General features: G+C 41.3%; 2 protein-coding genes across 3 annotated transcripts; both read right to left on the bottom strand.

Moving 5' to 3' along the window:
* Positions 1-416: 416 nt before the first annotated feature.
* On the bottom strand, positions 417-8,463 carry LOC120556386 (gamma-aminobutyric acid receptor-associated protein-like 2). Of its 2 annotated transcripts, XM_039795959.1 has the most exons (5): positions 8,210-8,463; positions 7,662-7,711; positions 5,438-5,493; positions 4,368-4,540; positions 417-978 (listed from the first exon to the last, which is right to left on the bottom strand). In XM_039795959.1, exons 1-5 carry the CDS (start codon positions 8,236-8,238, stop codon positions 888-890), a joined length of 399 nt encoding a protein of 132 aa, XP_039651893.1. In that variant the 5' UTR covers positions 8,239-8,463; the 3' UTR covers positions 417-887. The 2 variants fall into 2 exon arrangements, with proteins under 2 accessions (XP_039651893.1, XP_039651894.1); XM_039795960.1 differs by lacking the exon at positions 7,662-7,711 and having other exon boundaries at positions 8,210-8,460.
* Positions 8,464-10,303: 1,840 nt separating this feature from the next.
* Positions 10,304-19,182, bottom strand: nqo1 (NAD(P)H dehydrogenase, quinone 1). The gene is made up of 6 exons (XM_039794021.1): positions 19,040-19,182; positions 16,074-16,241; positions 15,361-15,491; positions 14,999-15,112; positions 12,504-12,605; positions 10,304-10,749 (listed from the first exon to the last, which is right to left on the bottom strand). The coding sequence occupies exons 1-6, from the start codon at positions 19,041-19,043 to the stop codon at positions 10,408-10,410; spliced, it is 861 nt and encodes a 286-aa protein (XP_039649955.1). The 5' UTR covers positions 19,044-19,182; the 3' UTR covers positions 10,304-10,407.
* Between the last annotated feature and the right edge of the window lie 2,468 nt (positions 19,183-21,650).

The raw sequence follows: 21,650 nt of genomic DNA, 5'->3' as shown, positions 1-21,650 counted from the left end.
CCAAGGCCGTAACTTTGGGTTCAACATTGGGGGGTTGAGAGCTCCACTTTTGAGCAAAATAGAAATTTTGTGTCAAACACTTCATTTTCTGCATTCTGGTGAATTTTTCTGCAACAATATTATGGTGCAAATGTCTTAATTTATGTAAAGGAAGTTATAATAGGTTTTTGGGGTGGGTTGCACTGGCCTTTTTTGATGATTTTGATGTAACCCCCCGCATCCCCCCTGTAAATTATGCCTATGATGGAAGCAAAATATTCCAAAAACCACAAAATTGGAAAAATATTTTTGTTGCCTGTAGTGTCCCCCTTTTTTTTTTTTTTTTTTTTTTAAAAGATCTTTGTTACACGTGTTGAAGCTCATTAAACCAAATGTACATTTAAATTAACCAACAACGACCAGGTTTCATTTTAATCTTTTTATTGGTTAGGTCATCCTAGTTTAATTTCAAATAATTAAATTAAATGTTCTTTTTAAATATTGTCTTCAAAGAGGAAAGCATATAAACTAAAAGCAAAACTCAGTCACACAAATCATTTAAAATGTGAAAAACAAAAACGAAAATTAAATCAAAGTTCCTCCTAAAAACACTGAAATCACAACAAACATCAAACAAATAATAACTGAAAAGAAAACGCACACGCTATACACAACTGAATCTATGATAAAGATCTGGTGCAACATAAGCCAGATAAACACGCCGGTGCACTTTGTTTATGTTCATCCAGTCAGGGGAGCGGTCGGTCCGTCTTTCTGGTGCGTTCATGGCTCTGAATCGCTCTGGGGTTTCCCACCGTTTCTCCAGGGGCAGCGTGAGGGCTGTGATTAGATGTGGGGGGGGGGGTCGTCGCGCAGGTAAGGCCGGTCACGAGCAGGGCTTCTTGTTTTTAAAAACCGAAGGTGTTCTCCCCGCTGTAAGCCACGTATAAAAAGCCGTCCTCGTCCTTCTCTTTCTCGTACAGCTGCCCCATCGTGATGCTGCAACAGGAAGAAGACGCCGATTAGTGATCCAGGCGGGCCGATCAATCAAGGATCAATCAAGGATTGGGCACCGAGGACCGATTCCTACTTGGAATCGTTTCAAAAAAAATTGGGATTCCAGAGGAATCGTTTCTTTATTGTAATCGTTTGGAGGATTTGATTTCAAATCCGATCATCGCTTCCAAATTTAAAAGGCGTACAGTAGCTGCTTTCTGACCAAGTAGTTACAGGAACAGAGTTCTAGGAAAAGTCCACTTCTAAGCAGATCTACTGACTACTCTCCCCCAAAACCGTTTTTTTTCATTTGCATTTGCACTGACCAAGTGGCCATAGGGACTATAGGAGGGATAAGGGAGTGATGCAAGCACGGCAACAGTCTTTATAGCGTTAAAATCTGACAACAAATACACGTGTGTTTTGAGAAATATTATTAAGGCATTAAGCCTATATTTATTTTATTTTTTATTTGTTATTTATATATTATTTTATTGCCATTACCTGTTTTCCCTGTTTTCATACATACAGAAGTTTAGTTTGCTAAATATAAAATAAAATGTTGTTGGATATTGGATGTGAAAAGAAGGAAATGGTTCTTCCATAACATTGCACTTTAAATGTGTGTTTGTTTCCCCACACCAGGAGTAATTTATAGTTCTATTTTACAGCGATTGATTATCTGTTCAAAAATTGTTCAATGTTCTCTGCAAAATGTAAAATTTTCTATTAATTCTATTTCTATTAATAAATATTTGTGTGTGCTGTAAAGTGGTTAGAAAAAACTGAAAATCGGAATCGGCTAAAATCGGTATCGGCTGGTCCAACTCAATGAAAAATAGGAATTGGCCTAGAAAGTTGTAATCGGTGCATCTCTAGTATATAGCCTACTTGTCATAATTTAAACAAGTCTCCTGAAGAGAAACTCTCTCCCCCGCCTCTGCCTGCTGCACTGTGGACGCGTGTGTGTGTGTGTGTGTGTGTGTGTGTGTGTGTGTGTGTGTGTGTGTGTGTGTGTGTGTGTGTGTGTGTGTGTGTGTGTGTGACTGCTGGCCAGCGAGATTGTCAAGCACGCAGGGCACGCTTGTATTAGGGGTGGGGGAAAAAATCGATACAGCATAGTATCGCGATATTTTTTCGTGGCAATACTGTATCGATACACAGACGCCAAGTATCGATCTTTTATGATATATGTGTTGGTCAGTCTGTCTGCTTGACGATCCCATTTTGCAGCAATAAAATTGAAGTGAGATGAACAGACAGAGAAATTTATCTCTTTAGATAAAACCGATGTTGACAAAATTTTCCTTTGGGGACATCATTTGAAACTGGGAAAAATTTGAAGTTGGAAAAAAGGCAATAAATTGCAATATATCGCAGAATATTGTAATATGTTTAAAATCGCAATAATATCGTATCGTGACATAAGTATCGTGATGATATCGTATCGTGAGGCCTCTGGTGATTCCCACCCCTAGCTTGTATAGAGTTTAACTCTGAAAAGACAGTTAACCACAGGTTCCTGTTAATCTTATGATGGACATGTGTTGTGATATTTTATAATATATATATATTATAAAGCGTCTTATTTACGAGAGCGGTCTGAGAGACCTCCAGCTGAGAGCGTGGTCTCTGAGCGTGACTGGCCGAGCGACGAGCTAGCGGCCGGGGCAGGCGCCTGCTGGCAGAGCGTCACTTCATGGAGCTTCTCAACTCCGAAAACTTTGAAGCAAATTGTCAATTCGGCATCAATTTACGCAAGACTGCCTATATGTGAAATCTAAACAGTTGATTGCTCGCCTAAAACGTTGTCGGACGTGAATTTAGTGATGAACAACAATAACAATTAGTCAAATTTAAATGGTTTCAAATCAGTATCCTGACTAAACTCAACATACGTTCCGCTGATCTTAACTATTAGTCAAAATAATTCATAATTTCTGCTTTTTTAACTCAAATATTAGGTGTAATTCTATATAAATGAGGTTTATTGACCATGAATTCCACAAAGTAGTGTAAAACTAGTGGTAGTAAGTTGGAAAAAATGTCGGAAAAAAAGCGATGAAAATGTCAAATGAAAAGAAAAGTGTTAATCTTTTTGAGGACAACACAAGGGTTAAATGTTTTTCAGTTACAAAGTTGTTGCTGTTGAGTAAATAATTAGTGAATCTGACTCTTTAAATACAGTTATTTATTTATTTTATTACCAAAAATTTTTTGCGCTGCAAGGGAGTACTTCATTAAACATTAGTTTTAAGGGGGTTCATTATTGAAAAGAACGACTGGCAAGAAGAAACAAGTGTAAACGTGTGAGAAGCCCTGCAGGGGGCCCCAAAAGGCCATATTTCTCTCTGCGAAGAGGCTAAAAATACAGGCTGAAAGTGCCGAGTCATGACTGGCTGGGCAGAGAGAAGTGTGGGGTGCAACTACAGATCACTCTGGGTGTTGTAAGTCTGTCTCAGTGTTGAATCAGCTGCAGGCCTAATAATACATTACCTCGTGGTGTTGTCACATTTCATCATTCTCCAGATTAGATTCTCCAGATGTTTACTTATTCAAAAACAAACTCAACCACATGCCCTGCATCTTCTTACTTCAGCTCTTTTGAGATATAGATATATATATATATATATATATATAGAGATATATATATATATATATATACATACATACATACATACATACATATTTCCCTGAAATGTACCTTTATAAAATGAGCACTGACATATTTACACTCAACCATGAAAATTGTATAATTGAGATAAGAAACCACACGGGAAATTAAATAGCGGACAGAGTCCCTTTCTTCCGACCGTGACGGCGTCTGAAATTAAACAAGAGGTCCTTTTGATGAAAGCCATGAATGTGATTTGACTGAAGTTTTATCTCAACTACCTTTACTGGCCACGAAGTCACCTATTTACTGTCGTTAGGAGCCAATTACTTCCTCAGTCCTGCTGTTTAAACTGAAATATTCTTTAATCAAATAAAAAATAAATCTGCAACTATTTTGCTATAACTGACAAATTTTTTAAATCAAATGCTAAATATTTGCTGGCTCAAGCTTCTCAAATGTGAATGATCACAGTTCTTTTGATGATGTATAATATTAAATAAAATATATTTGGGTTTTAGATCAACTAAGCACTCTGAGAAGTAGTGAAAGAAGTTTTCCACTATTGTAGTCGTGGATGTGCGAGGCCACAAACTGCACCACGTCAAGGTAATTACTGCTAAAATGTGCCGATAAAATAACATTATTATTATTCCGAAACATGTAATTTCCGCGTGGCCTTGAAGCAAACGTTTTGAGGCCCGGTAGCGGCCCTCGACCTGGGATATTGGGAACCTTTAAAAATGACTAAAGCCCCTCCAGCTTCCCGGGGTCTGACCTGGACTGAGGCACCGTCTTGTCCACGAACAGGAAGATGGCCTTCTCCGAGGGCAGCTGGATGCGTTTCCTGATGATCCACATGAACTGGGCCACCGTGATGTCGGAGGGGACCAGGTACTTCCTCTTGTCGATGTCCACGATCTGGGACCCAGACACTTTCTCCACAATCACCTGAGAAAATACACACACACACACACACACACAGTTACACACACACACACGCACACACACACACACACACACACACACACACACACAGTCAGTCACACACGCGCGAGCGCACAGCCACACACACATAGTCACACACACACAGTCAGTCACACACGCGCGAGCGCACAGCCACACACACACATAGTCACACGCAGTCACACATGCACAGCCACAGTCACACACACGCAGTCACACACACGCAGTCACACAGACACACACACACAGTCACACACACACACACACACACACACACACAGTCACACACACACACACACACACACACACACACACAACACACACACACACACAGTCACACACACACACAACAACAACAGTCACCACACACACGCACGCATAGTCACACAAAGTCACACACACGCACATCACACACACACATACGCACGCACAGTCACACACACATGCACAATCACACACACACACACACACACACACACACACACACACACACACACACGCAGGCACAGTCACACAAAGTCACACATACGCACATCACACACAGTCACACACACACACATACGCACGCACAGTCACACACACACACACACACAGGTACACACACACACACACAGAGTCACACACACACACACGCACGCACAGTCACACAAAGTCACACACATGCATAGTCACACAAAGTCACAAACACACGCACACCGCACACAAACACACAACACACACACACACACACACAGCCACACACACACACACACACACACACACACACACACACACACACACACACACAGCCACCCACACACACAGCCACACACAGATTATAGACAGGCAGTGCAACACATCACAAAGCTGAATCCCTAAATCAGCGGCAGAGGCATCACTCACCGGGACTCTGTCAGGGTACTTGTTGCGGATTTTGGCCGACTCTATGCATCGATGTTCTGTTGGACAAAGAGCAACATCGTGTTCATTCTGTGGATGTTTTATCACTCGAATAACCAAAAGAAATTTTATCTGCAACTATTTCGATTAGCCGATTAAACTGTTAAATTGAGCATTTAAAAAAAAAAAATAATAACATGTTTCAGGAGAACCTGGGCTATCAGGATATGTACGCTGGAGGGAGGTCTCGTGAATGGATACGCGTACATATGACTATAAAGACCGGAAAAAATAAACAAACACGTTGTTTCCAGACACGAGAGGCAAAGCAGTGATGGACAAAGATCAATATTTAACAGCTGAGCTGAGACATTCACAGGCAGCTGCTGTAGGTTAAGACACAGCGAGAACCCAAACACTCGCCAATCCCGTCACTTAAATGTCATGTTCTCAGAAGGCGAAGCACTGCTACTCTCTGCTACTTGGGCGGAGTGATTTGCTCGCAGCACCTGAGAAGCCCCGTGGTGAGGAGCAGAGAGTAGCAGTGCTTCGCCTTCTGAGAATATAGTTCCCAGTATGTATACGGTTAGAAGACGGCTGTGTGTCATGTGACCTTGTTATTTGTACATGCTGTGACCATACAAATCACAACATGGAAATAGGAACATGTTGGCGTTATTTTGTCACTTATTGGGAGCAGTAGGCTAAATGGAGCCGGTTACCTCCAGGATCTGTGCTAAGCTAGGCTAGATGGAGCCGGCTACCTCCAGGATCTGTGCTAAGCTAGGCTAGATGGAGCCGGTTACCTCCAGGATCTGTGCTAAGCTAGGCTAGCGGTGGGTGCGTCAGACAGAGTTAGGACACGTACGGAGATGAGAAGGGTCTGTATGGACTTATCTAACTCTGGGGGATATGGAGAATAAGATAAAGTCCCAATAAGTCGTCATGCTCCTTTCAAAAGATGAACTTTAATAAAACATCAGCACATTACGCAGGTTGTAGAGCTGGGTATCGCCAATGGTTTCCCGAATCGAATTTGATTTACAAAGTCCCGATTCAATTCCATTTTCGATTTGATATCACTTAGGTTCGGGAACTTTCAGTTACAATACCAGTTTTACTTGGATATAAAAGAGATTCTTAGACAACTTCTGCTGTAAGTTATACAAGCAAGAAGCAACCTTCAAATATGTTTTTATAATGCACCCGGTAAATGTTTACCTTGAGAACTAACCCCCAAAAAGTTTGCTTAAAGTACTTTATCACTGGTCAAAAGGCGTATATATAAAAAGATGGATTTCAGGATTTTTATTAATCGATATCAGACCGATCAAACAAAGATTGATTTTAAATAGAGAAGTCATTATTTTAACCCAGCCCCAGTTGGTAGAATACAAAAAGTGACTTTATTTTTATGTTCTATTCATGTTTCTTGTACTTGTATTATGTGTATTGTTATGCACCAAAACACAGAGGCAAACTCCTTGTATGTGAAAAACTATAAAATAAAAGCAATAAAGCTGATTCAGATTCTTTCCCTATTTGTTACTTATTACTAAACAATATCAACCGGTTTATTAATAGTGAAAACAATAGTTAGTTGCAGTCTTAGAAGGAGTAAACAGTGCGATATGAAACTGGATATCTGGATAAGGAACACCCTTCTGTGCACAGAAAGCAGAGGGGTTTATGGGTAACGTAGTCTCAACACTGACACAAACAATAACACTGGTGGAGAGATGCCAGCTGCCGTTTTGTCATTACTTTTACACTTAACATTTAAAACTGCTACACCTTTAAAGGCCACTTTATTTATCTACAGCAACATGTAAACTGTGCTCATTAATTATTAACAAACTGAGCGTTGAAGCCTTTAAAAAAATCTGATAAACACCAGTTGCTTGCTACATCAGCTAAGCCTGTCAACAGGAAGTTGCTTCAGATTATAAATTCTGAGTAATTAAAATGCCAGATATGTTTTGGTTTCAGATTCATAAATGCAAAGAGCTGTTTGCTTTCTGTGTCTCATGTGTTGTATCGTGATTTATTTAAGTTGAATAGGCCTACTTCCTGTTGACATGTAAGCTGTTTCAAGGCATCACTTTAGCCTTTGATAACTTGTCAGGAGGCAACTTGTCTTCATTTTTGTGCAAACAATTAGTTGATTTAGTGACAACAATCTGTATTAATTATATAATAACTCAAATAAAAGCCTGCAGGCACGCACTTGTTCTGCCAAAAACAACTTTTGTTCCGTCCAGGTGACGCATGTCAGGCCTCCAGTTTTGGATAAGGGGATAAAAAAGGAGAACCACAATATTTAGCTTCACAAAATAGACACGTCCGAGTTGTATTATCCAGCTGCAGCTAAGTGTAACTCAATGCAGAATGGAGGCTTTTAGCAGCTTAATGTGTCAACATCCACCATCAGCCTGAAACCAGGTCGTCGTCGGGGATGAAATGACAACAAAGACACGATGATTTGTTCCCCTACATGGACACATGACATTTAAAGTGAAGATAACTGACTTTTCGTTAGCTGACATTAGCATTAACGGCTATATATGTAATATATCGATACAGCTAACGGTTGAAGCCTCAAAGCCTGAGGGGACAGGCCAGTCTGGGAGCCCGACTTGTTTTAAATGGATTTACTAAACCTTAAACCCTAATTTATTCGCCCCTGCGCCGTAATGATTAGCTACATATCATACAATTAAACTGCGTGTACATTTTGTATCCATTATAGATAATAACGCCTTCCTCCTCCCTTACCCAAGGAGTGATCCTCTTTGAACATCCATTTCATGTTTCCGGGCTCTTTTTCACTCGATGCAGTGATATTGTAATAAACAAGACTTTAAGGTTGAATTTAAAAGGTGAAAAAAAAGATATTTCTTTGAAGTTGAACCTTTAAAATGTCACTCTTAAAAAGCAACGTATGGAGACGGGCAGAGCACAGCTCTCAACACTTCCGAGCATAACAACAAACAACGGTCTCCTCTCGTCTCTTCCTATGGTCTCCTGACAGACTGTGCCCCGGCGATGACGTCACACCCGGACTGTTCCATTCCGCCGCACGCATGAGGGGTGGGAGCGACAGGAAAGAAAAGTTGAACGCCGTGTATTTTCTCTTAGATAACCAAACTGAGAAACATTAATGTCTTCATTCTACGGAAATTTAAGGTATTATTGTTTAAAGTTAAACATTCGCATTGTATCTGTGCATATTACATGTCGACCTTTTGACATGATTACCCTGTTAGTTGTATTTGGTCCTACCCACTGTGAAGAACATAAACATAACCATATCAGTATCATGTAGCTGAAGCCTGCAACTATAACGTTATTTTTTTGACAAAAAAGTCCCAAAACACTGAAATATTCAGTTTACAGCAGTGGTGGAAGAAGAACTCAGATATTTGAAGTGAAGTAAAAATGAAAAAATGAAAATGAAAACACTCAAGCACCTTAAATTATAGGCTACTTAAGTACAGTACTTGAGTAAATGTACTTACATTCCACCACTGGAAAATGTAGGACAAAAAGGCCATCACAACTTCCCAGAGCCAGAGGTTACTTCTTCAAAATGTTTGTTGTGTCCGACAGTACATAAACACCAAGATATTCAGTTTAAAAATATTTAACAACATAAAAAGGCTGGATAGTGACCCAGCAGGTTAACTTAACTGTGTGTCAGCTCCCTGACATTTTTTTTTTAAAATGTTCTGAGCCCACTAGACGGCACTCTTGGTTTAAAGGAAAAGGCTCAAGGAATGGCAATTCAGTGTGCTTTCAACCCTTTGTTGAACAGAAAGCTCCATACAGCCCAGGAAGAGCGCTCAGAAATGCAGACAATTTTTCCAGGTGTTGCAACAGAAAATCCACCTAAAAGGATTTTCCCCGTAGGCCACCTTTCTAAAAGAGACGTCTGTAAAACTGCTGCCAGGACGCCTCGAACTGTAAACATGTGACTCTTTGTATTCTAAATTTTTTAATCCATGGACGTTCTTTATTTAATGCTTTAGTGCGTAACTTTTTGATATTATTTTGCTACAAAGCTAATTAAGACTATCACCTCCACAACTCTCTCTGTATTTCTCAGTAGGACTATGTTCAGAAGATTGTGGCGTCCGGTGACTTTCCCGCGCAGAAACTCGAGTGAAGATAATGATGTTTTTGTCATTACTTAGAATTCCTCATGGGGGAGACAGAAACTACGCACTATAGCTTTAACAAAACTTGCCTCGAACCGAGAAAAACAATTTAAAAACCTGCGACGTGGGGCACCCTGGTAGCTCACTTGGTAGAGCGTGCGCGGCCCTTTGCTGCATGTCTTACCCCTCTATCTCCCCCATTTCTCGTCTACAGCTGTCCAATCGATTAAAAAGGCCAAAATGCCCCCCAAAAATAATTATCTTTAAAAACCTGTGACGTCACCACAATGTAAAGTCTACGGGCCGAGCAGCAAGTCGCGGGCGGAGCCAGCAGGAGAAACAGTACTGCACATATTCAGAAGTTAACCCGGAAGCTTAGAAAGTTTTTTGGTGTAACTACATTGAAATGAATAGGCGCCATTTTGTGATCCAGTTAAAACAATACATCCATGGCATCATCTAGAAAATTAAGAAACTAGTTCATCAAGCTTTACTTGACCATGACTAGTAATTTGATTAATTGCAAATGTGTTTGGAAATTTGCATCACTAAAGTACAATATCAACTTCATCGTATAGCAGAGGGTCCCTGTGTCAAAATCTAATTTTAATACCTTCATTTTTGTAGCTAACATCGTGCTTGATGCTACAGTTTGGGGAGGGTTGCAAATAAAAAATTTTTTTTGCATCTAAATAAAAATCTGTTCAAGTCATTGTTATTTAAATTGTTTTATTTTAGCTTCAGTAAACATGAAGCATTTATAAAATCCCATGTATTGTTATATAAGTAATATTGTAACATGAGAATAGAGAGGATCTAGTTCCTGCAGTCTGGTTGGGCACTACTTTCATCAGCGGGTTGAGCTTTGATTTGGTTATCAGGCGGCAGCGGTTTCCCCAGATGGTGTCCTGTGGTGATGCCGTACGTCTGCGACTCTCGCTCCTCCCTCACTTTGGGCCACAGCCTGAACCCCCCCTGAAAGCTGAGGTCAAAGAGCTCACATGGGGCAAAGGTCAAAGGCTTTTCTTCCAACAGTCCTTTCACTCGGGCTCGCCACCCGTCTAGCATCGCGGTTCGCACGTCGGCGGGACAATGAGCCGGACTCCAGAATATCTGAGGAGCAAGAACCTGAAATCCACAGAAGTGTAGAGTGCCGTTCTGAAAGACACAACAGACAAATACACAAGAGAGAAGTGAACAACCGTCCACCAACACAGAACACTTGATTATTTGTATGGTATTTTGCATTCATTTGTTAGTTTACAGTGGCGATGCAGAGTGCCTTCCCTTTTCCAAACAGTTTCCAATGACAACTTATCAGATGGTTCTGTGTTAACAACAGAGGTGTATAGTCCAGGTGCCAGAAAGTAGAAATCCTGTCCAGCAGCTGTCCCAACCATTACTAAACCAGCTCCTCTACCAGGTAGATGAGCTCGTTAGTGAAAACACCTGTTCTAGATGTAGAGGCAGATCCAAAAACATGGCAGGATTTTTACTTTCTGGCACCTGGACTATACACCTCTGGTTAACAAACCATCTGGCTCGACAGGTTAGCAAAACCTGTTCTTCCTGCATCTAGCGCCGTCATTTGACGTGACAGTAACGTAGTAGAGGAGGAACTACAAACTATTTCAGCTTGGATTTCGCCTCCAGGTAGCCAGGGGACCATCTGGAAAGCGTACCTCCTATGGGGAGACTCCCGTTAGCATTCCATAGACTCCCATTCATTTTGGCGTCACTTTGACAGCGAATAACTTTACATCTGAAGCGTTTAAAGACTCTATTTGTCCATTGTTTATTTCTAAAGAAACACGACAACGTATTAAAGGCTCCATTACCTTGTATCTCATGTTATGACCCTGTAGCAACCGTTTTTGTAAAAATAGGCTAATGATTGTGTCATAACCACACGACTTTCTGTTGCACAGTAGATAAATTACCGTATAGTCAGGAGAAGTTTGCAGGCAATCGGGGGGGCATACAGTCAAGGGAGAAGCCCATAGAGAGTCCATGAAAGCATCGGAACAAAATATTTCAGCAACATTTTGATGGACTGGAAATACTACCTACTCACGCTCTCCGTCTCGGCAAGATTGGGAATAATTCAGATTTCTCTTGGCACAGCTACCAGAAGACTTACAGATTTCAGACAGGTTGCTCACGTCACATCTACGTCACCAAGCTCAGTTTGAGGCTGTGCAGCAGCTGTGCAGTACGCTCAGCCATCACCGGAAAAGTGCTTTTAATTGACTTCACTGGTCTCCGTCGAAGTCTATGGCATCGCTGTGTCCATTTATTTTACTGTCTAGGGCACAAAAACACAACTTCCTTGTTCGTTTCGATTGTATTGCAAACTATTTCAAACTGCGAAAATGGCGTCCCATGGAGAGAAACTCAATGCATCCTGGTACATGTAGGCACTGCCGGCATGGCTCCACGAGCATGAAAACAGCAGCTTCCGCTGTTAATATAGCGTGCAGTAAGAGAAAAAATTGCTTAAGTTGAAATTTACCATCAACACTGATTGGACAGCCCCATGAAAGTTAGCAATGTTCCATTTAAATCTCCTCTTTGACAGAATTACTTTTCTTAAACAAATTTTTTATATATTAAATAATAGCTTTTTGCACAGCTAATCCCATATATTGTTTTTAATTCTGTTATTGTGTTGTATATTGTACAATTTATTTAGCCCTTTTGATGCTACTTACTGTATATTCTGTCATGTTGTGTTGTATCTTCTTAAAGCAGGAAAGCAGTTTGTGTCTTTCTTGCTAAGTGCCCTATTAATAAATAATTATTTGTGTTTGCTGTAATGGAATATCTTTCTCTGTGTGTTGCTTCTAATACTGTACAAGAAGCACAGGCAGAGATACTAATATAGTCAATGTACATGTGTCTGTGTCGCTCACCTGTAGAGGCCACAGAGTGACGTTGATGTCTCCATTGATACCATCGGGCTTGAACATCGTCTGCATAGCTCCAGTAGTGAAAGACAACATTGCTTTCTTATCCTTTAAATCAGCACAAAAATACACTTCTTTAATCCAACATGGTGAGAGAAAACACTGAAACAGTTTATAACCCAATACAATACACTTGTAAGCAGATTTAAGTGTTTAATAATGTTTTGTCAACAACAATAACTCCACAATTCCTCTGTCAGCAGCTCACAGTTCTCTGATGTTCCCTATCCTGAAATCTCACCATATAACCCTGTATGTCGTAGCTCCTTCGCCTTGAGCAGAATCCACCCAGCTGACGTCCAGCAGGTTATTTGTGAATTGAGCTCAGGTAGTGGTGCTGGCCAAGATGGTTTGGAGATTAAGTTCATTAAAATTGCCTCTCATGTTCTTGCTTATCCTATATCTGGCTTCTTTAACTTCTCCTTATCCACATGCACAATTCCATCAATGTGGAAATGTGCCAAAGTTAACCCTTTGCATAAAGGTGGTGACCCTTCTCACTTCAATAATTACAGACCCATTTCCATCATCAATAGCATAGCAAAGGTGTTTGAAAAGCAAATTTTTAACCAAATATCTCAATATGTCAATGACTTTCATATCTTTTCATATCTCCACACCAATCTGGATTCAGACCAAACTTCTCCACAATCACCGGTCTTCTAAATCTCACCAATGATATATTCTATTCTTTAGATAATAACATGCCCACTGGTGCAATTTCCATTGATATGACAAAGGCTTTTGACATGTTTGACCACTATCTCCTTTTTGACAAACTCTTTATTTGGTTTTTCAAAACATTCTTTATTATGGTTTAATTCATTTTTCAAAACATTCCTTATTATAGTTTAACTCATACCTCCGCAACAGATATCAGTGTGTGCAGGGGTGTAGCCATAATTTCCGAAGTAAGGAGGACAGATTGTTCAGGAGGATGATTTTTATTGAAAAGATCCTCTCCCAATTGTCTCACCAAATTGCAGCTTCCAAGTAGCCTACATTTCATTCATGATGGATGGAAACACAAACATTTGGGGGAAGCATTGGGGCTTCCAGAAGCATTCCTCCTTGGAAAAATGTTTGGCTGTAATAGCCCAAATTTGGTGGCTTCTGGCACATTCTACTGCCCCTATTCCATTATATACCCTGATCTTAATCTTTCTAATTAATGAGTTTTTCTCCCTTTTTATATATTCTTTTATTATTGTCTATATCTAAAAGTGAGTTTATCAATCATCTGATGCAACCTGAGTAAAGTGCACACTCGCCTACTTGTGGTGCATTCAAATCAACTCAGACGTGTTGTAAGTCTGGGGGACGGAGGGCATCAACATGGAAAGTGCAGGGGACATGTCCCTCGCGTACGCCATGTCCGCTACGCCCTTGATTGTTTCTCTTAACAAGGTTGTTAGTACAAATTTATGACTATTGAAAAAGGTGTACTGATCTTCTGCAATTTTGCTCTAATTGTCATATCCATTTATATGCAGATGATACAGTGATCTATTCCTCCAAACCAGATATCTCACATATTCAGTATTGACTACAGGCTGACTTGCTGCTCAAAAACGTTTTTTACATAACAAACCTTTACTAAATAAGAAGAAGTCATATACCATGTTGTTTGGCACTAAATCTAATTCTCTTCACCCATCTAATAATTGGTCAATTCACTTCTTGGACAGGACAACACTCAAGAAAGTGGAGGAATTTAAAGGTCCCATGACATGGTGCTCTTTGGATGCTTTTATATAGACCTTAGTGGTCCCCTAATACTGTATCTGAAGTCTCTTTTATATAGACCTTAGTGGTCCCCTAATACTGTATCTGAAGTCTCTTTTATATAGACCTTAGTGGTCCCCTAATACTGTATCTGAAGTCTCTTTCCCGAAATTCAGCTGAGGTGCAGAACTACAGCCACTAGAGCCAGTCCTACAATGAGCTTTCCTTAGTATGTGCCATTTCTGTGTCTGAAGCTTTTGAGGAGGAGAGAGAGGGGGGGCAAGGTGGAGGGTGGGGGTGTGGCCTTGACCAACTGCCACTTTTCTCGTTTGAAAGCCATGATATCTTTCTCTCATGGGTTGGCCAAATTCTCTGGGCGGGCAAAGCAGAGAAAGGGGAGGTAACCTTGCTTGTTATGACCTCATAACAAGCAGATTCCAAAACGGCTCATTTGAGCTTTCATTTTCTCAAAGGCAGAGCAGGATACCCAGGGCTCGGTATACACCTATCACCATGTCTAGCCACTGGGGGACCATAGGCAGGCTGGGGGAACTCATATTAATGTTAAAAAACCTCATAAAGTGACATTTTCATGCCATGGGACCTTTAAATATATCTTGGTCTCTCGCTTGACTCTCAGCTTTCTTTTAATATTGACTCTGATATTAAGAAAATAGGTGGGTAAGAGATGTATCATTCAGCTGAGAGAGACTAACCTTGAACACACCGTTATTGTACATATTTTTCAGGGAGAAAGCGAAACCTTGTGTCAGCACTCGGTCTATCCAGCCCTTCATGACGGCCGGCACACTGAACCAGTACAAAGGAAACTGCAGGAAGAGACAGAACATGTCACACTGATATTATAACTGAATTGAAAATCTGTGTTCTTTGTTTATATAAAGGTGCATTATGTACTGTACAGATTATTTAATGACAAGCCTTTATGTAAAACAAACACATTTTCACATTTTTTTATTTATTTTTTTACAGTAACTAACTGACCAATTTAATATTTTTGCTCAAAGTTTCAACACACAATAACAACAACCAGGAGAAACTGTGAGTAACCTCTGACCTGGAAGATGACGAGCTCGGCCTCCTCTACTTTGCGCTGCTCGGCTACGATATCGTCACTGAGGCGGCCCTCCATCCAGGCGCTCATGGTCTCATCTCCATATTGGAAATGCTCTGGAGTCTTCAGGTCACCTGAACAACACATTCATGTCAGAACATAAAGGCAGGGTTGGTAACATTTTCCAATACACACTTTTTTATATACTGTATTGTTTGAAATGGTCTTTACACCCCGATAGTAGTCTATATAGACAACGTTTCATTTCCGGGATTGTTCTGGTGCCGCCGGAAATTCCACCGGATGTCCCTAATTTTCGGCCGAATTTCCGTAACCTTCCTCTTTCTTTGTGCTGGTATTTTAAACTCTGCTCCTCAGATCTCTGCAGGGTAAATCCAGACAGCTAGCTAGACTATCTGTCCAATCTGAGTTTTCTGTTGCACGACTCAAAAAACTTTTGAATGCACACATGTTCCACCAAAACAAGTTCCTTCCCGAGGCATCCCTTTGTGTTGATTTATGTCTTCAGTAGGAACCAATGGGATTGGAGCTGAGAGCCACAGACAGGAAGTCAGACAGTACTGAGAGATGAACACATCATTGGGGTTTTTGCGGGATTTGTCGACAGTATCAAAACACCAGCTTGATCCTTTAACCCAAATATCCAGAAAGTATCATATGGGACCTTTTGAAGCTCATATAAGAAACACAGTTACCGATTATGTCGTTCTGGGTGGCGTTGGCTTTGAAGTTCATGGTGTACAGGTCGGACACGAGGACCCTGTAGCCCTGGGCCGCCAGCTCCTGCATCGCCACGTCACGCACTGCTGCGTTGAACGATACCGGACTCTGGTGGGCGTACACGATCAGGGCCGTCTTCTGAGCTGTGTCACAAACACGCACACACGCACGCACACACACGCACACATGCACGCACGCACGCACGCATGCACAACACACACAGACACACAAACACATGCACACACACACAGAGACACAGACAGAGACACACAGAGACACACACAGACACAGACACACACAGAGAGAAACACACAGAGACAAAAACACACACACAGAGACACACAGCCACACACACAGCCACACACACAACCACACACACACACGCACGCACGCACGCACAACACACACACATAGAGACACACAAACACATGCACGCACACACAGAGACACAGACAGAGACACACACACACACACACACACATACTCACAGAGACACACACACACACACACACACACACACACACACACACACACACACACACACACACAGAAACACACAGAGACAAAACACACACACAGAGACACACAGCCACACACACACGCCACACACACAACCACACACACACACACACGCACGCACAACACACACACATAGAGACACACAAACACATGCACGCACACACAGAGACACACACACACACACAGAGACACACACACACACACACACACACTCACAGAGACACACACACACACACACACACAGAAACACACAGAGACAAAACACACACACAGAGACACACAGAGACACACACAGCCACACACACACACACACACACACACAGTAAGATATAAGACAACATTTGTGATATCAATGCTACCAAGCCACGGCCGAGCGATGTGCGTAGTTACATTTACATGTCAGGCTACGGCGTAGGGTCTGGCGTAGGTTTGTGTCTCCACATACCTACCTACGTAGCCACGGCGTCGATTTTACACAGAAGTATAGACCTTTTTCACCTCAGACATGTTGACGTGTCATAGTAGGAAAAGCACCATTATTAAACACCATATTAAACCATTACTAATGGCTGCATTCCACTTAGGAGAGACCCTGGTATTAAACCATTACTAATGGCTGCATTCCACTTAGGAGAGACCCTGGTATTAAACCATTACTGATGGCTGCATTCCACTTAGGAGAGACCCTGGTATTAAACCATTACTGATGGCTGCATTCCACTTAGGAGAGGTCCTGGTATTAAACCATTACTGATGGCTGCATTCCACTTAGGAGAGGTCCTGGTATTAAACCATTAATGATGGCTGCATTCCACTTAGGAGAGGTCCTGGTATTAAACCATTACTGATGGCTGCATTCCACTTAGGAGAGGTCCTGGTATTAAACCATTACTGATGGCTGCATTCCACTTAGGAGAGGTCCTGGTATTAAACCATTACTGATGGCTGCATTCCACTTAGGAGAGGTCCTGGTATTAAACCATTACTAATGGCTGCATTCCACTTAGGAGAGACCCTGGTATTAAATCATTACTAATGGCTGCATTCCACTTAGGAGAGGTCCTGGTATTAAACCATTACTAATGGCTGCATTCCACTTAGGAGAGGTCCTGGTATTAAACCATTAATGATGGCTGCATTCCACTTAGGAGAGGTCCTGGTATTAAACCATTAATGATGGCTGCATTCCACTTAGGAGAAACCCTGGTATTAAACCATTACTGATGGCTGCATTCCACTTAGGAGAAACCCTGGTATTAAACCATTAATGATGGCTGCATTCCACTTAGGAGAGACCCTGGTATTGTTCATGCTGACTCACTGAAACATCTTACTGATGGAATTGAGCCATCGTTAAGGTTATCAGTTTCAGCTGTGCTTTTTCTACTATGACAAAGTCAAAATGTCTGCTGTGAAAAATGTCCATTCAACGGCCGGCAGGATGCCGTTGTGTTGACTGTTCTGCACGGCAGTGCAAAGGATCATGGGACTAGGTTATTTACGGTTCCTGTCCTAGTTAAAGTGTGTAAATGATGTTCTGTTAGTGTTTTCGTTATGCATTTACGTTTCCTAGGTTTTAGTCTTGATTTAGTGTTCATGTTTATTTACATTTGTTGGGCTACCATGACTGAGACACTGGGGTAGGTTGATGAACTCTGTGTATCGAGTGTGTGTACAGGATAAATAAACTTCAGTAGATGTCAATATCTCTGGCTCTTTGACTTCTTCAACGTATATCACTACAGTATAAATCACGCTTAAGAGACAGGTTTGAGTCCCATTTTACCCCCAAGGAGACCTATTAAATACAATATTATATACCCATTTTCAGGATCATACTTGTATTTGGTGTTTCTAAGAACATGTTTACATGCTTTCATTTATTGTTCTCATACTGGCCTGCTGCACCTGTCTGTCTGAGATGCTCTGTCGGAGCACCTGTCTCTTTGAACAAAATTAGTCCGAAGTTTGGTTTGTGCAGAGAGAGTTGTGTGTCAACAGCAGCAGCAGCAGAAAAAACATATTCACACATAGCCTACAGTGTACATATATAGATTTCAAAAAGTTATTTAGTCCTACATTTGTAAATGATTAACTTCTCAAACCAAACTCACTGGCTCCTGATTAGTTCAGTTTTGTTTTGTTTGTCCAGAGAAATTTTGTAGATTTATAGAAAATGTATTTAAAAAAGATTATGTATTCCTACATTGACGTATAAAAAAAAATAAAGAATAAGTCATACTTACATGTAGAAAAAATCTACATTTGTCCTATTTGTTTTCCAACTATTCAAACTTACAAGACTTTTAAAAAGTAGTCATATTTGCCCAGAGTTTGGTTTGTGCAGATAGAGTTATGCTTCAGAGAGCAGCAGAGAAACAGATTTATAGGAAGTAAAAACAGTGATTGAGTTGAGTCTTACCCATGTTGTGTGTCTGCTGGATCCGTCTGCACTGTAGACCTGGTTCCTGAGGCTCTTATATACCCTGCGGCTGTCTTCGCGTGAGAAACTGGTTAGATATCAGATGAAGCAATCTCTGCTGTCAAACTGTAGGACCGGTTTAGTTGAGTGTTTTGAAAGGGAGGAGTGTGTGTGTGTGTGTGTGTGTGTGTGTGTGTGTGTGTGTGTGTGTGTGTGTGTGTGTGTGTGTGTGTGTGTGTCGGGGCTGGGGACTCACTGGTGATAAGATTGGTTTCATTTGGCCTGGAAAAGAATGTTTGGGTCGCTTTCAAGGGATTTTCGGGGGTCATGGGGCTTAATAAACTCTTTAATCCGACTTAATTTCACCTCGTTAGAAGAGAAGGCGTCAGTTTAGTAAAGCCTGAGCTGTTCGCTCAAGTCCGTGTGTTTAATGTCACCCGTCAGCAGGTTCTCTCCAAACGGGCTGTTATGACTGACTGGGTGACATAAGCTGGTAGATTAGGTGAGAAAACCTTTCACGCACTTTACAGGGCGATAATACTTCTAATATAACATGATAATAGTAATATTTTAAAGGGAAGAGAGGGAAGAGACTCTACTTTTCATTATTCACAAATATTTGAACATACAACACAGCAGTTTAATTAAATTTGAGACTGAAAGTTTATTATTGACCTTAGACTAGTCTATATCGACGCCGTTTCATTTCCGCGATTGTTCTGGTGCCGCCGGATGTCCCTCATTTTTGGCCGGATGTCCGTCCCCTTCCTCTTTCTTTGTGTTGGCGTTCTAACTTCTGGTGGATTTGTGAGGACTATGGTTAACTGCTCCTCAGATCTCTGCAGGGTAAATCCAGACAGCTAGCTAGACTATCTGTCCAATCTGAGTTTTCTGTTGCACGACTAAAACTACTTTTGAACGTCCACATGTTGCACCAAAACAAGTTCCTTCCAGAGGCTATTTTGCAGAGGCACCGTCATTGAGGTTGGCAGTCAGCGCCGCTCAAGACAATTGTGTTTGGTTTAAAGGAATGCCAATAAACCAGAGCACGTTTTTCTTCCATCCTGGAATGTCTAGCCACACCCTCCTCTGGAGCGCTGCGGAGGAAGGTCTGGCAATGCGAGACTAACCTTAGACAGGCTGTTCTCATGAACCATTCTTACATATAGCTACAAAAAGTTAAGCAATGTATGTAATGTCCACGTAGGCATTCCACATATTTTTTATTGTTGTCTGCGCAGGGAGGAGGTCGGGGGAGAAGAGAAATCTCAATCATTCCCAATCTTACAGAGAGCGTAGGTATATGTAAGGAGATAACATGGGCACAGACTAATTATTGCTAACTAACATGCTAGTTAACATTAGTAATTAAACCTAAACAGCTAATGTAAGTCCAAACTGCCTGTGAGCTTCTCCTGTACTATACGGTAATTCCTCTACTGTGTGACAGTAAGTCTCGTGGTTATGACACAATCGTTAGCCTATTTTTACAAAAATAGTAATGTCTTTAGAAATAAACAATATAAAATAGACAAATAGAGTCTTTAAACGCTTCAGATGTAAAGTTATTCGCTGTCAAAGTGACGTCAAAGTGAATGGGAGTCAATGGAATGCTAACGGGAGGTGATGGCTTGTTAGCATCAAAATGGCGCCATAGGAGCTACGGGTTGTGGAGAGAGACTTACCCCCTTGGCCAACCTGCACCACCAAACATAAAGAGTTTTCCAGCATTCCAGCCAATAACCGACAAGAAGGATTTGGGGTTGGGGTTTGGGGGGGTTAGTGCGTGGAAGGGAGGGGGAGGGGACGTGGTGTGGAGGAGGGAGGGGCGAGCTAGCCTCCGTTTAGTTTGACAATACTAACAAAAAGTGACATCACTCAACATTGCTTAGAGCACCTTTAAAGATCAGAACCTTTTTAGGACTTTCACCCAGGTGACCAGGCTCATGTAAAGTACAACTTTTACCCAAGTGGTTTTGCCCTGCACGTTGAAAAATGACGCCAAAGGGTCCCAACCAAGCGTCGGTATTTGACGAGCCATGAGAGTAAGAATATGTTGCATTGACCAGATATTCTTTTCACATTATCATAATGTCCTTATGTCTTTATGGGGAGCATGGGCCAAGGAAGAACCCATTATGTTTTGGAGTGGATCCGAATCACGGGGTGGATAAGCTAGGGACCGTTTGGTATTTATGGAATGGACCACCGGAGGAAAATAGAGGAGGGTCATGTGTTTTTATTCTTTGTTGATGGGAGGGTCATCCAATTTTTTTTGTCTAGGGAGGAGGGTCACCCAACTTTTCTATTCATGAGAAGAGCAAAATTTCAAAGTGGCTTGTTTGGTGCGTATTTATCCATGTAGCTCTATGTAGCTCCTCTCAGTCTCGGCCCCTATCGCTAGCAGATGGGTCCCTCCCTATTTAGTCAGCCAGACCTGTAGATTAGAGTCTGCGGGATTTCCCAAACTGAATAAATCCCGCTCGCACATATAAACGCAAAACTGCTTTGCTAGCTCAATTGTGTTGTAACTAAGACATCTGCTGTAAAAAATTATTGTATTCATTAGCATGATTGCCGTACTGTTTAGTTCAAAAACATCCAGAACACC

The sequence above is a fragment of the Perca fluviatilis genome, chromosome 3 (assembly GCF_010015445.1).
Source record: "Perca fluviatilis chromosome 3, GENO_Pfluv_1.0, whole genome shotgun sequence".
NCBI classification, from domain to species: Eukaryota; Metazoa; Chordata; class Actinopteri; order Perciformes; family Percidae; genus Perca; species Perca fluviatilis.
This window is presented reverse-complemented; position numbering and strand designations above follow the sequence as displayed.